The 14566-nt window shown below is 47.7% G+C and overlaps 2 protein-coding genes across 2 annotated transcripts in view; both read left to right on the top strand.

Annotated features, from left to right (window-relative positions):
• The window catches only part of LOC311311720 (patatin-like phospholipase domain-containing protein 6), a gene marked incomplete at its 5' end in the record, with an annotated part of 38598 nt that extends 29471 nt beyond the window's left edge, over nt 1-9127 (top strand). The window contains 6 exons of the mRNA XM_084441474.1: nt 1740-1888; nt 3789-3941; nt 5297-5413; nt 6081-6168; nt 6957-7117; nt 8948-9127. Coding sequence (XP_084297600.1) covers nt 1740-1888; nt 3789-3941; nt 5297-5413; nt 6081-6168; nt 6957-7117; nt 8948-9013 — 734 coding nt within the window. The 3' untranslated portion in view covers nt 9014-9127. The remainder of the gene's footprint in view (nt 1-1739; nt 1889-3788; nt 3942-5296; nt 5414-6080; nt 6169-6956; nt 7118-8947) is intronic.
• Nucleotides 9128-13942: 4815 nt separating this feature from the next.
• Nucleotides 13943-14566, top strand: part of LOC311311103 (ependymin-like) — a 3768-nt gene continuing 3144 nt past the window's right edge. Inside the window, exon 1 of the mRNA XM_084440744.1 lies at nt 13943-14066. Within this exon, the coding sequence (XP_084296870.1) occupies nt 13985-14066 (82 nt within the window). The 5' untranslated portion in view covers nt 13943-13984. The remainder of the gene's footprint in view (nt 14067-14566) is intronic.

Genomic DNA, 14566 nt, shown 5'->3' with positions numbered 1-14566 from the left:
AGAGAGAAGCCCTGCCCCCCTCCCTCCCCGGGAGAAGAGAGAGGGGGGGAGGGAGGGAGGGAGGGTTGGGGGGGTATTTAAAGGGGGTTGTTATACGGGTAAGTATGGCGGAGTTGGGCAGGTTGTTCCGGAGGGTAGTTTGAGTGGCGTGCTGCGTTTCCCGCCTATCTGAGCACCGGAAGGATCCATCCCATTTTGTCCTCTGTAAGACGACGGCCTGTTGTGCACGGGCAGCGTTCCAAATCTACTGCTCAGACCTTGCGGTGTATCAGATGGTGGAGGGGGGCGCAGCATGTAGGATTGTTATAGAATCGGCGCTGCTGGTGACGGTCATCCCAAAATGATAATCGTTCACGTTGTCCACCAGCTGGACCAATGAGGACCTGTCGAGTCGCCTGGTGTCTGATTGGTGGGGAGGAACATTGGGGGGCGGGAACAAAAATGACTGTTTAGTACTTAGCACCTGCGATTGGTGCTTTCTGACTCTGGTCAGAAACGACTCGTTCACCCCTTAACGGCTGTTCATTCCTGTGAATCAATGGAATCTAAATCTAATCGGTGTCACCGATTCACATGAACGAACAGCCGTTAAGGGGTGAACGAGTCGTTTCTGACTCGGTGAACCGGATTCAGTGAACCAGATTCAGTGAACCGGATTCAGTGAACCGGATTCAGAAAGCGAGACCAGGCCACTCTGACGGAGCGGTCACTCCAGTTGAATTACGAGACACAGGTGCTTCTTGTGTGACCTCACTGGAGGCTATTTCAACTGGAGGAAGGACAACTATATGGAGCTTTTTCTGCATGCTGATTGGTTCTTCCGGTCATTAAACCGCACCAGTAATGTGGATGCATCACATGACCTGCTAACGACACATGTTGACTGTCGTGTTCACATCGAAGCATTCAGGAGCGCCTCTCCGCCCCGCCCCTCTGCTTGACCCTCTGTGTTATCCGGCTAAAGCAATTACCTCCAATCATCAGTTAGGTCCAATTCCAGATGTGTGTTTTCACACATTCACGGTGGGTTGTCACCGCTAAGGCTCATGGGAATTATGCAAATAACACGCTTGCCGGCTTCACACACGATTGGTCGACACTGTGGAATGGTGATGGGATTGTGGCTGATGTGTGGACGATGGCTGGTCCCTCGCTAGCGGGCTAGTGCTTATGCCACAGACACACACACACACACACACACACACACACAATCATCACGCCTATAAGCTGTTTTTGCTAATTCAAATGAAATCACCTCACAAATTAAAGTTATTCAACCTGACCTTTAAAGAGAAGTACAGCAAATGCTGTCTAGTGTGTGTTGTGTTTGGTGTGTGTGGTGTTTGTGGTGTAGCTTAAAGGTGCTATAGTCAAGATTTCGATGAGTAGATTCATCATTACTGACCCGTCAAAAACTTTTCAATGATAAATTTAAAATCAATCATTTTTTGCGGGGGAAAGCAATACTTTAATTCTGCACCTTCCTAAAAGCTCTGTGGATATTTTTTTTTTTTTTTTTGTCTACATCGAAATCTTGACTATTGCACCTTTAAATGTGTCAATAAAGTTGTGCCTACACTGACCAAACAACCATATTAACCTTCACCTGCTTTCTTATTGTCCATGCTGCCGGCTCGGGGTGTGTGTGTATGTGCGTACGTGTGCGTGCGTGTGCGTGCGTGTGTGTGCGCGCGTGTGTGTGTGTGTGTGTGTGTGTGTGGCAATGTGACGTCCCTCAGCGGACATCGCCAGGAACATGGGCGCCAAAACGGTCCTCGCCATCGACGTGGGCAGCCAGGACGAGTCCGACCTCTGTAACTACGGCGACTCCCTGTCCGGATGGTGGTTGCTGTGGAAACGGATCAATCCCTGGGCAGAGAAAGTGAAGGTGGGCGTGGTCGGCGGCAGCCAATGGTGACCCACGCACGGCATCACCTGACCACACACGAATTAATGAGGCCCGTTCATACTCTACGCAAGCTACGCTAGCGCAAGCTACGCGAGGTTACGCCGTGAGACGTTGACGCTTCATTGCGTAGCAACGTGCGTGACACCAAAAATGTTAACTTTACGCGAACGCAAGTGCTATTTCACGGGGAACCTGTAGGGGTGCTAAAGAGGACGGGACCGTTTCCGCTGTCAAAGAAGAAGAAGAAACCGTTTCCGTTGGTATCGATGAAAAATGTCCGTCGAAGGTGGAAAAGCTGTTAAGAAAATGGACAGTCTCTAGCTGAATCCCAATCTGAGTGCGCAAACCGCACTTGCGGCCCCTCGCACTTGTGGCCTGAGGCCTGAGCACTTAATTGACGTCAGCTGGAAGGGCCAGAGGGTGCAGGGCCGTGAATTAAATGGGACAGCACTCCCAGTTTCGCTCAATGCCCCTCCCACTTCGTTTTCATTGGCTGCCGCGTTCCTCCGACGCAGAGGCTGCTCTGACGCTCCCTTCAGCTCTGCAAATTGACCGATTGACGTCTGTTTTAATTTAATAATAATTAAAACATTAGGTTGGGTGGGATATGTTTGCAGCATGTGGATTTCAAGATAAATGTTGTGTTATCTGCAAATGTCATCATTTATGTGTGATGCACTGGGATCATGACTCGGATGCACTCAAGCACTGTGTCACATGAGACGCGGTGGGCTGTGGGTATTTTCTGCTCCTAAGTCCGTGAAATTGCGGACTTTCGGTAAGTGCGGTTACAGTGCGCAAAATGGCGGCGTGGCGCACTTGTGGACCTAGCAATTCCGTTTTGGAACTACCCTGAGCCCTTGTGGACTTAGCGGGAACGCGCATGTAAGGCCACAAGGCTGCGAGTGCTCTGCACTTTCGCCTAAGTGCGCGATTTGGGATTCAGCTTATATGTAATACCGCCAGTCCGGACAGGTCATAGGTCACTGGGCTACGCGACTGGTTTTCCCCCTGCTGGAGGGGCGGTGTATTGCATCTGACAAGACGTAAGGTAGCGACCCCCGACCTAAATACTAGCGTAGAGCTCGCGTTCACAACCACGTCAGCATAGCTCGCATAGAGTACGAATCAGGCCTCATCATGCACAAACACACACATACCTTCCCTCTCTCTCTCTCTCTCACACACACACACACACACACACACACCTTCCCTCTCTCTCTCACACACACACACACACACACACACACACCTTCCCTCTCTCTCACACACACACACACCTTCCCTCTCTCTCTCTCTCTCTCTCTCACACACACACACACACACACACACACACACACACCTTCCCTCTCTCTCACACACACACACACCTTCCCTCTCTCTCTCTCACACACACACACACACACACACACACACCTTCCCTCTCTCTCACACACACACACACACCTTCCCTCTCTCTCTCTCACACACACACACACACACACACACACCTTCCCTCTCTCTCACACACACACACACCTTCCCTCTCTCTCTCTCACACACACACACACACACACACACACACACACCTTCCCTCTCTCTCACACACACACACACCTTCCCTCTCTCTCTCTCACACACACACACACACACACACACACACACACCTTCCCTCTTTCTCTCACACACACACACACACACACACCTTCCCTCTTTCTCTCTCACACACACACACACACACACACACACACACACACACACACACACACCTTCCCTCTTTCTCTCTCTCACACACACACACACACCTTCCCTCTTTCTCTCACACACACGCACACTCACCTTCCCTCTTTCTCTCTCACACACACCCCCTCACGGCCCCTCCCCCCTGCGTGGCGTGCAGGTACCAGACATGGCGGAGATCCAGTCTCGGCTGGCCTACGTGTCGTGCGTCCGGCAGCTGGAGGTGGTGAAGAAGAGCGCGTACTGCGAGTACATCCGGCCGCCCATCGACCGCTTCAAGACCATGGACTTCGGAAAGTTCGACGAGATCTACGTAAGTCCCTCCGCCGGTCGGTGGTTCGTCTAGAAGCGCCCAAAGACATTTAAAAAAAAAAAAAAAAAAAGATAAAAAAATAATAATTTAAGGCTTTTCAGCTTTAATGTTATAGGACAGTTGAGAGAGACAGGAAATGTGGGAGAGAGAGAGAGGGGAGTACATGCAGCACAGGACCCGAGCGGGGAATCGAACCCGGGTCCGCCGCGCGAAGGACTAGCCTTCATATGGTGCGCGCCTTACCCGGTGAGCTACCGGGGCGCCCTGCGCCCAAATATATGTTACTGAACGGGCCTGCCAGGCCCAGGGGCCCAAGAGCTCAGGGGCCCTTTGCATTTCTTGTCGCATAGTCAAAAAAGGCTTAGTCATTCATTCAATAACAGAGACTCAAAAATCCTGCTGAAAAACTGAAGCAATAGCCTCAACATTCACTTGACGTCACAAGAATGAAACCATCATAATACCTGTAGTTTTTAAGTGAGTGTTTATCTATCGTACTTTAGAGGGGCTGAGTACTCCATGCAATATGGGCCCTTCAGCTCTTTTGGGGAGAAATCCTAAAAGCAGGTCCTCCTCACAGAGTTGAGGTCCCTCGAGTCAAAACCGAGCTGAATAAAGCTGCTTTTATTGTGAGTTTTCTCAAATCATCTGAAATTGGATGCCGTCTCATTGGGAAAATTAAAAAAAATTGATAAATGAAACGGGTGGGGGGCCCTTTACGTGTCTGTGCCCAGGGGGGGGGGGGCATCATTTCATAATCCGTCTATGGAAGCGCCTCGTTCCTTTCTCCTCTGCCCGAGATCGTCTCTGATCTTAACGCGGCTGGATAGGTGTAACCGCGCTCCCCTCTGCCTGGCTGTGGCCAGTCCGCTCACATGAACCCAGGGGACTCATATTCAAGAATCCAAACCAGTTCAAAAAGTCCTATTTTTCTTGAGAGTCATTTTGTTCCTGTTAACTGAGAAAACAACAGGTTAGCTGAGAGTTGATCTGTTATTATTTCAACTCTGTTATTATTTCAACACGGTTCTATGTCCTGTTCAACACGGTTCTATGTCCTGTTCAACACGGTTCTATGTCCTGTTCAACACGGTTCTATGTCCTGTTCAACACGGTTCTACCTGCTGTTCAACACGGTTCTATGTCCTGTTCAACACGGTTCTATGTCCTGTTCAACACGGTTCTACGTCCTGTTCAACACGGTTCTATGTCCTGTTCAACGCAGTTCTCTGTCCTGTTCAACGCGGTTCTCTGTCCTGTTCAACACGGTTCTATGTCCTGTTCAACGCGGTTCTCTGTCCTGTTCAACGCGGTTCTATGTCCTGTTCAACGCGGTTCTCTGTCCTGTTCAACAGGAAGTGGGGTACCAGCACGGCAAGCTGCTCTTCACCGGCTGGGCCCGTGGTGACATCATCGACAAGATGCTCAAAGACCACCGCTCCGCCGACTACAACGACAGCAAGAGAACTGACGTGAGTTACATGCACACGCACACACACACACACACACACCCACACTCTCTATCTCTCTCTCTTTCTCTCTCCCTCTCTCTCTCTCTCTCTCTCTCTCTCTCATACACACGCACACACACACACACACCCACACTCTCTATCTCTCTCTCTTTCTCTCTCCCTCTCTCTCTCTCTCTCTCTCTCTCATACACACACACACACACCCACACTCTCTATCTCTCTCTCTTTCTCTCTCCCTCTCTCTCTCTCTCTCTCTCTCTCTCTCTCTCTCATACACACGCACACACACATATACACACACACACTATCTCTCACCCACACTCTCTCTCTCTCTCTCTCATACACACACACACCCACACTCTCTATCTCTCTCTCTTTCTCTCTCCCTCTCTCTCTCTCTCTCTCTCTCTCTCTCTCTCTCATACACACGCACACACACATATACACACACACACTATCTCTCACCCACACTCTCTCTCTCTCTCTCTCTCTCTCTCTCTTTCTCTCTCTATCTATCTCACACACACACTCACACCAAATTGGATTCCTATTCGGTGGTTGTGACGTAATTGGACCGTCCCCTGGACGTCCTGGTCTGACCCTGGTCCTGACGTTCCTGGTCTGACCCTGGTCCTGACCTTCCTGTGACGTGTCCCCCGTGTCTCAGTCGTGCACGTGTCCAGCGGCGGACTTCACCGACCTGGCAGAGATCGTCTCCCGGATCGAACCCGTCCAGAGCTACGTAGCCACAGAGGGTGAGACTCCGCCCCCTTTCACTGACAATACAACACACAATAGAACACACAATAGAACACACAATAGAACACACAATACTGTAGAACACACAATAGAACACACAATACTGTAGAACACACAATAGAACACACAATAGAACACACAATACTGTAGAACACACAATAGAACACACAATACTGTAGAACACACAATAGAACACACAATACTGTAGAACACACAATAGAACACACAATACTGTAGAACACACAATAGAACACACAATACTGTAGAACACACAATAGAACGCACAATACTGTAGAACACACAATTGAACGCACAATAGAATGCACAATAAAAACGTACAATAGAACAAATATAATAAACTATGTTTTTTATTTATATGTGCTCTATAAATAAAATTTACTTTGACTTTGACCCCAAATGCATTTTAACGGCCGGTGTAAATGGGGTCTTCAGCCTCGTCTCAGAGTTGCAATCTGTTGACGTTTACGTACATCTAAAAGAGAGATCCCTGTCGTCTGTCTCATTTCTACTGTGTGTCTACTGTGTGTCTACTGTGCGTCTACTGTGTGTCTACTGTGTGTCTACTGTGTGTCTACTGTGCGTCTACTGTGTGTCTACTGTGCGTCTACTGTGTGTCTACTGTGCGTCTACTGTGCGTCTACTGTGCGTCTACTGTGCGTCTATTGTGCGTCTACTGTGCGTCTACTGTGTGTCTACTGTGCGTCTACTGTGTGTCTACTGTGTGTCTACTGTGTGTCTACTGTGTGTCTACCGCGGCCCACAGCGGAGGAGTCGGACTGTCCGACGGAGTACGAGGAGGACGGAATGGACACGGTGCGGGAGGAGGAGGGGGAGGAGGAGGAGGAGGAGGAGGAGGATGCGTACGAGCCCGACCCCGAGGACCACTCGCCCGGAGAATGGGGCCAGAACGGGGTCTTCCAGACGGTGGGTACACACACACGCACACACACACACACTCCGAATAGGTCTCTCTCTGTAGTGCGTGCGCCACACCACCTACGCTTGCTAATGCCTACCAGACAGCTACAGTAATGCTGGGTTCACACTACAGGATGTTTAAAATCCTAACTGATTTCAAAATCGGGCTGCATCGCGCACATAAGGAGAATCTTAACAGATGTTCTACTCGTGAATCTCAAACATGCACACACAACAAGATTGGAAAATAACGGCTCATCACACACTACAGGATGCTATCGTGCCCGAGGGAGCAACGAACCACTGGTCTCGCTTGTAAAGTAGTGGCGTAATAATCTTAAATATCAAACATGTTTGATATTATCAAGGCCGCCCCGATGGGTCTGTGAGCCGATTGGGAGGTTTAAGATTGGATCTGTAAACCCCTCACATTACAAGATCATCTGGGACCAACATCGGTACCGACCAATGTTCCAGACCAGATTTCTCCTCCGATGTCTTGCGGGGTGAATCGGGGATGAATCGGTCCAGACCGCCCCTCCTGCAGTGTGAGCCCGGCGTCAGACAGGCGTGCTTCGAGTTTTAGGGTGCCATGACTTACTTTTACTGTTACAGCAAACTCTCCACATAAATCCATAAAAATACCATCCCCCGGGACCGGAGAGAAGTCAGAGTTACGGGCGGAGGGGGGGGCGTTGTGAGTGAGTGAAACTCGCCTCACTTTTTCATCCTTTCAAGGCAAAGGAGGCGCGTGGGTGGGTGTCAGAAAAACAGCAACAAAAAAAACGAGCCTCTCTCGTGGTGATTTGGTCTTCATGCGGCCTCCGGTTCTCCGGTTCTGCAGCTGAGCAGCGCTACCCGGCAGGAACATGTTCTCTCCGCAAGAGAAATATTACACAGAATGAACGCACTTGAGTTAATTTGATAATGTCCTTGTTCGGTTATTACTATCAAGGACTGTAGAACAGAGGCTCCAGAAATCTTTAATTAGAATCCTACAATATATATCCACTGTACGATGACAGACAGCTACGGTAATGACTCACGTTAGAGGATATTTAAAATCCTAACTGATTTCAAAATCGGGCTGCATCGCGCATATAAGGAGAATCTTAACAGATATTCTTCTCGTGAATCTCAAACATGCACACACAGCAAGATTGGAAAATAACGGCTCATCACTCAATACAGGATGCTATCGTGCCCGAGGGAGCAATGAACCACTGGTCTTGCTTGTAAAGTAGTGGCGTAATAATCTTAAATATCAAACATGTTTGATATTATCGGGGCCGCCCCGATGGGTCTGTGAGCTGATTGGGAGGTTTAAGATTGGATCTGTAAACCCCTCACATTACAAGATCATCTGGGACCAACATCGGTACCGACCAACGTTCCAGACCAGGTTTCTCCTCTGATTGCTGGGAGGGTGAATCGGGGATGAATCGGCCCAAACATCCTGCAGTGGGAGACCAGCATAACTCTCCTCTCGTACGCCCACGCTCACTCTCTCTTACATAAACACACTTACACACACACCCTGACAGAACCCCCCCACACACACACACACACCCTGACACAACCCCCCCCCCCACACACACACACACACACACCCTGACACAACCCCCCCCACACACACACACACACACACCCTGACACAACCCCCCCCCCACACACACACACACACACACACCCTGACACAACCCCCCCCCCCCCCCCCACACACACACACACACACCCTGACACAACCCCCCCCCCCCCAAACACACACACACCCTGACACAACCGCCCCCCACACACACACACACACTCCGTGACTGTCCCCCGCTGTTCCCCCAGGATGAGGAGAAGTCCGTCCGCCAGCGGAGGAAAGCTGCCAACGACTCCGAGGTCTCCGACTGCTGACGGGGGGGCCGAGAGGAGGAAGACGAGGAAGAGAGAGAGGAAGAGTCAGGCTTCTAACGGGGGGGCCGAGAGGAGGATGACGAGGAAGAGAGAGAGGAAGAGTCAGGCTTCTAACGGGGGGGCCGAGAGGAGGAGGAAGAGAGAGAGGAAGAGTCAGGCTTCTAATGGGGGGGGGGGGGGACTTTGTTCACTGATGGTATTTCTAACTTATTGTAAATGCCAATACCATGTATTATGTGGTCCAACTTTTGTTTGTCTGTGGACGGACGGATGGATGGAGAGATGGATGGAGGGATGGATGGAGGGATGGAGGGATGCTTGGACGGATGTGTGTGTGGGTGTCTGTGCGCATGTGTGTTTGTGCCTGCGTGGGTGCGTGCATGTGTGTGTTAAATGTCCATTTTTGCTGAACAGAGAAGTGTGTAGAGCCAAGTAGACTACTAAGTACACTTAAGAGTGTGAGCCAATTAGACTACTAAGAACACTTTAGAGTGTAAGCTGGAACGGAGAGATGGACAGATGTGAATGAACGAGTGCCTACAGTAGCGATGGAGAGAATAGGAGGAGGAGAAGAGGTTGTTCTGAAGAGACCTGAGCGTGTAGAGATGTGAATACAGGGACGTCTGTAGGGCTCCATAGACCAGGACTACACTCAGTTCACAGACCTAAATAGGATCCATGTTGAAAAGAGAAGATGGAGAAATGTTGTCGGAGGTGAAGAGACCGAGAAAGAAGACGGAGAGAAAGAAAGATGTGAGGATGAAGGAAAAAAGGTTTGAGATTGCTGCAGATGAAAGTTGGAAGATATGGATATAAAATGTGTAGGGATATGTAGGGAGAGTGTGTGTGTGTGTGTGTGTGTGTGTGTGTGTGGGTGTGTGTGTGTGTGTTTTAGTCAATATTTCAGCCATTATTGATAGTTTGCTTGTAACCCAAGCAGAAGACAAATATGCCTGATTAACCTGTGTTAAAATGACATATGACTGCCTAATATAATTCAAGACAGAGGTTGAGTGGGACGTGGAGGACTGGTTGTCCTACAGACCGATGGAGCTCAAACCTCCCACACACACACACATGCTTGCCAGGAGTCAGGAATGCAGGAAGTCATTTCATGCAAGCTATTTTATTGCAAGTAATAATTATGGACCTCTTGTAAAAATAAAAAAATCTTAGATCCTAGAAACTATAACATACACATGTTAATACTCATACATAGTCGTATATGAGGAGGAATTATTCACGTTAGGTTGACTCTTTGCAGCAGAATGAGAGCCTGGTTCGGAAATGGTTTCACATTTAACCCATCTTTCATGTACTGAGTGGTTGTTTTTGTTTTTTTTGCCAAGTTTTTAGTTTTCTATTTATTTATTTGTTTTACCACTGGCTTTTTTTAAATCAGCTTTTTTAAAACACTGAAAAATGTTAATTGAATATACCTACGTGGAAATGTGCTGTATATAATGACCTGGACACTTTGTTTCTTATTTAGCTTGGCTTTAGCTATTTTGCACTGATGAATATCCAGGATAATTGCCTTGTTTGGAAAATGGAATTTTATTTTCATAGTTTTTTTTCTTTATTTTTTTGCATCTATCTTTAAGATGCCAATGGTAACAAAATCGATGGGAGGTTTAATAGATGGGAGGTTTAATTTAATCAGTTTAAAATGATGTTCATATTAAATGATATGCATACTGAATAATAAATCTAAATTATAAAGCAAATGGAACTATTCCTTCCTTATTAAATGATTGAGCTCCTCTTTGTAGAGAGTTTACAGAGCGCTTGTTATCGGTGAGAACTGGATAAAAAGGTTTGTGTTCAGTTTTTTCTTTCCCCCTCGTCCTGACCATCTGTGACTAACAAAGTTTTTTCTCATAGAAAAAAAAGTGTCTCTGTCCACATGACCTCTTTGAGACATGTGTTTAAAGTACAGCACTAACATTCATAAACACCTACCTTTCTGAACTGACTGTACCCATGGCAGCCCCTTACCCAGCAAACACAACGTCAGGGAGACGTTCAGATCATGTCTTAATAACGTCCGTCGGTCCTGAACCCCGTGTGTTCGTCTGCTGGACCCCTCAATATTCACACGTCTGGCTTGGACCCCTCTAAGACGTCTGTGGACGTGCAGAACGGGTTCAATATCTGAACGTCAAAAAAATAAAGTTCATTCTGGCTCCTAATTGGATGTCTTTGGACGTCCGAAAAAGACATTTAAAAGACGTCTTTTAGACGTGTCTTTGCTCAGTGGGTAGCTACAACCCTCTGGTGAATGTTTCTCTAGTAGGAAGTTTGATCTGTGCAGTGCAGTAATATCCCTCCCCTCATAACCTACTTGGAAGATAAGCAGAAGCGTCTGACATTGTGTGTTTGTTTATTTTAGATCCCCATTATATTTTGCATAGCAGCAGCTATTCTTCCTGGAGTCTACAATATTTCCATAACCTTGTGACAATACACTGAATCCAGTCAAACTCCACATCACCGTACAAACAATACACAGACACAACATAGTCACACTACACACACTACAATCATATCTCTCATCACAATACACAGACAATACATGAATCCACTGTACATACAAAAACATAAAAAATAAATATACATACGATCACCTATCAAGACAGAAATGTCCATCGTTTCTATTAAAGGTGACTGACACCTTTATCTCAAACATATTACAAGGAACATATGCTGTACACTCGATAGATTAGATTAAATAGAACAAACAAACAAATTTTCATGATAAAAAAGTAAGGCACAAAAAAGTGTAAGGGCATCAAAAAAGGCCCGATCAGTACTACAGTATTTACGGTCTTAGCTGTACTGTCAACCTCATATGACCTGGTGTGGTTAATGATCAGTCCAATTACTAATCAGACCGATATTGTATCGGGCCACACGACTACTACCCCAGATTCCACATGGGAAAAGGGCGTAAGGCAGCACACCCCCTCCAGATTCACAGAGCTATAAAAGAAACGTCATGGATCTACCAGCTCCAGAGCTTATTCATCTGGAGAGACCAGGTAGCACACTGAGACCATCCTGCCCCTCCAGCTCACAGAAAAGCTCCCATGCAGGCAGACCACGACATGGTGGCCTGGATTATGGACTACCTCACCGGCAGACCACGACATGGTGGCCTGGATTATGGACTACCTCACCGGAAGACCACGACATGGTGGCCTGGACTATGGACTACCTCACCGGCAGACCAGGACATGGTGGCCTGGATTATGGACTACCTCACCGGAAGACCACGGCCCGACCGCAGAGCCGCCTGTCGGATGTGGTGATCAGCAACACCGGCGCCCCCCAAGGAACAGTCCTGTGACCCTTCCTGTTCACCCTCTACCCCTCCGACGTCCGTCACCACGACTCTGGAGCGCGCCACCTCAAGATGTTCTCAGATGGCTCCTCTGGCGTGGGCTGCATTAGTGAAGATGAGGAGGAGGAGTACAGGGATGAGGAGGAGGAGTACAGGGATGAGGAGGAGGAGTACAGGGATGAGGAGGAGGAGTACAGGGATGAGGAGGAGGAGGAGTACAGGGATGAGGAGGAGGAGTACAGGGATGAGGAGGAGGAGTACAAGGACATCTTCTTCCTGTGAGGTGACAGTGCTAAGTATTGTGCTGCACGTAAATGGCACATAAACGATTTGGGGTTCAGTGCCTTGCTCAAGGACCCTTCAGCACACTGCGGAGAGCTGGGATCGAACCGGGGACCTTGCGATACCCAGCCGGCCTCTCTACCTCCCAGGATACGTGCTGATCAATAAAGCTGTATGTAAAAATTTAGATTAAGATTTTTAACATTTAAATATTGCTACAATATATTGCTATGATGAATCGAGATCAGTGGTGTAGTGGAGCGTATACGGTGGTATATGGAGTATAACCACTTCTTTATCCATGGACCCACGGTATATCCATCACTTTAAACACCACTCATGTACACCCACATTTTTAGTCAGAGTATAACCACTTCTTTATCCATGGACCCACGTTATATCCACCATTTTAAACACCACTCATGTAAAAACTAGCATTTCTGCTGCAGTACACCCACATTTTTAGTCAGAGTATACCCACTTCTTTAGTCACAGCTACACTCCTGATCGAGAGGGATAAGTGAGTGAGCTTCTCTTTGCAGACTGCTGTTTGGCTCGGTAATAGTGGTGGCCACACCTACTTCAAAGCAAGCGTGCGTGATGAGATCCAATGAGCAATCGTCTCGGAACAAGATAACACAGAGTTTACAGAGCGCTTGTTATCAGTGAGAACTGGGGGGAAAAAAAGGTTTGTGTTCATTTTTTTCTTTCCCCCTCGTCACCATCTGTGACTTCAAATGTTTTTTCTCAGAAAAAAAAAGTGTGTCTCTGTCCAAATGACCTCTTTGGGACATGTGTTTAAAGTACAGGACGAAAATCCTTAAATTCCTACCTTTCTGAACTATAGGCCTATCTAATGTACCCCTTAAGCTCCAACCTTCTAACTATGGGACTGTGTAACTTGTAGGATGTGATCTGTGTAGTAATATCCCTCACCTTATAACCTACTTAGAAAATAAGCAGAAGCACCTGACAATGTGCTCATTCTATGAATTGTTATCAAGGCAGAAATGCAGATTGTTTCCATTAAAGGCCGACACCTTTAATCTGAACATATCACGAGACACACTCATATGACCTAAAGATTAGCTAATGATCTTTTATTTAATTACCATATTCACACAGATATCTGACAGGACTTACACAACATTTCCACAACCTCTCCGACGGAGAATAAACAGTTGTCAAAACAGCAACACGCAAGGTAGTTTGTGCCACGTCACAAGTCGTCCCCCACTCCCCCCCGTGTCCCAGTTATAAAGGGTGGGGTGGGAGGTGTCCCATGTATCAGAGCTCTCTGCGTCTCTCCTAGCCCCCTGCCCCTGCGTCTCCTACCCTACAGAACCATGAGGTTCCTCATGTTCTCCTCTCTCTGTCTCTGCCTGTCCCTGGCTTGGGGGGCCGACGGCCAGAAACCCCTTCCCTGTGGTGAGTCGACTTCTTGAACTCTTCTGACTTTCATTTAGTTCAGTGTGCTTGAGTTTCGTTTCACCGTGTGAATGAAATTCAAGTCTCACCAAAGTGTTTTGTTTTCCTACTTGACTGTTGTTCTAACTTTGTAGTTCGTTCCTCTAGAATCAGTCTGTTAAAACTACAAATTGTTCCTGTATGACATCACTTCCCTGTCCTCTTCATCCTGAAACTGTCACTTCCTTTTTCACTTTATAAACTATCGCTTTCGTTCCCCAGTCACTCACTCTTGCCTGGATTCACTTCCTGTGCATTGAGTCCGACTTGCAAATCGTAACAGAATAAAACTATTGTCTTTGTTTGAAACCAGCTTGACCGACCACTCAGCGTGTTCTTGAAATCTAAACTAAACCAAGTAAGATTTTTAATTTACAACCGTTTTTGCGCTGGTGCCCGAAGGCCAGAAGCCCCTATACTAGGGATTGTCGCATCGTCGCTCGGTAGCGTCGTATGCTGCT

Source organism: Borostomias antarcticus (assembly GCF_949987555.1).
Source record: "Borostomias antarcticus genome assembly, chromosome: 7".
NCBI classification, from domain to species: Eukaryota; Metazoa; Chordata; class Actinopteri; order Stomiiformes; family Stomiidae; genus Borostomias; species Borostomias antarcticus.
The sequence above is the reverse complement of the archived record's forward strand: the minus strand, read 5'-3'. Positions and strand labels throughout refer to the sequence as shown.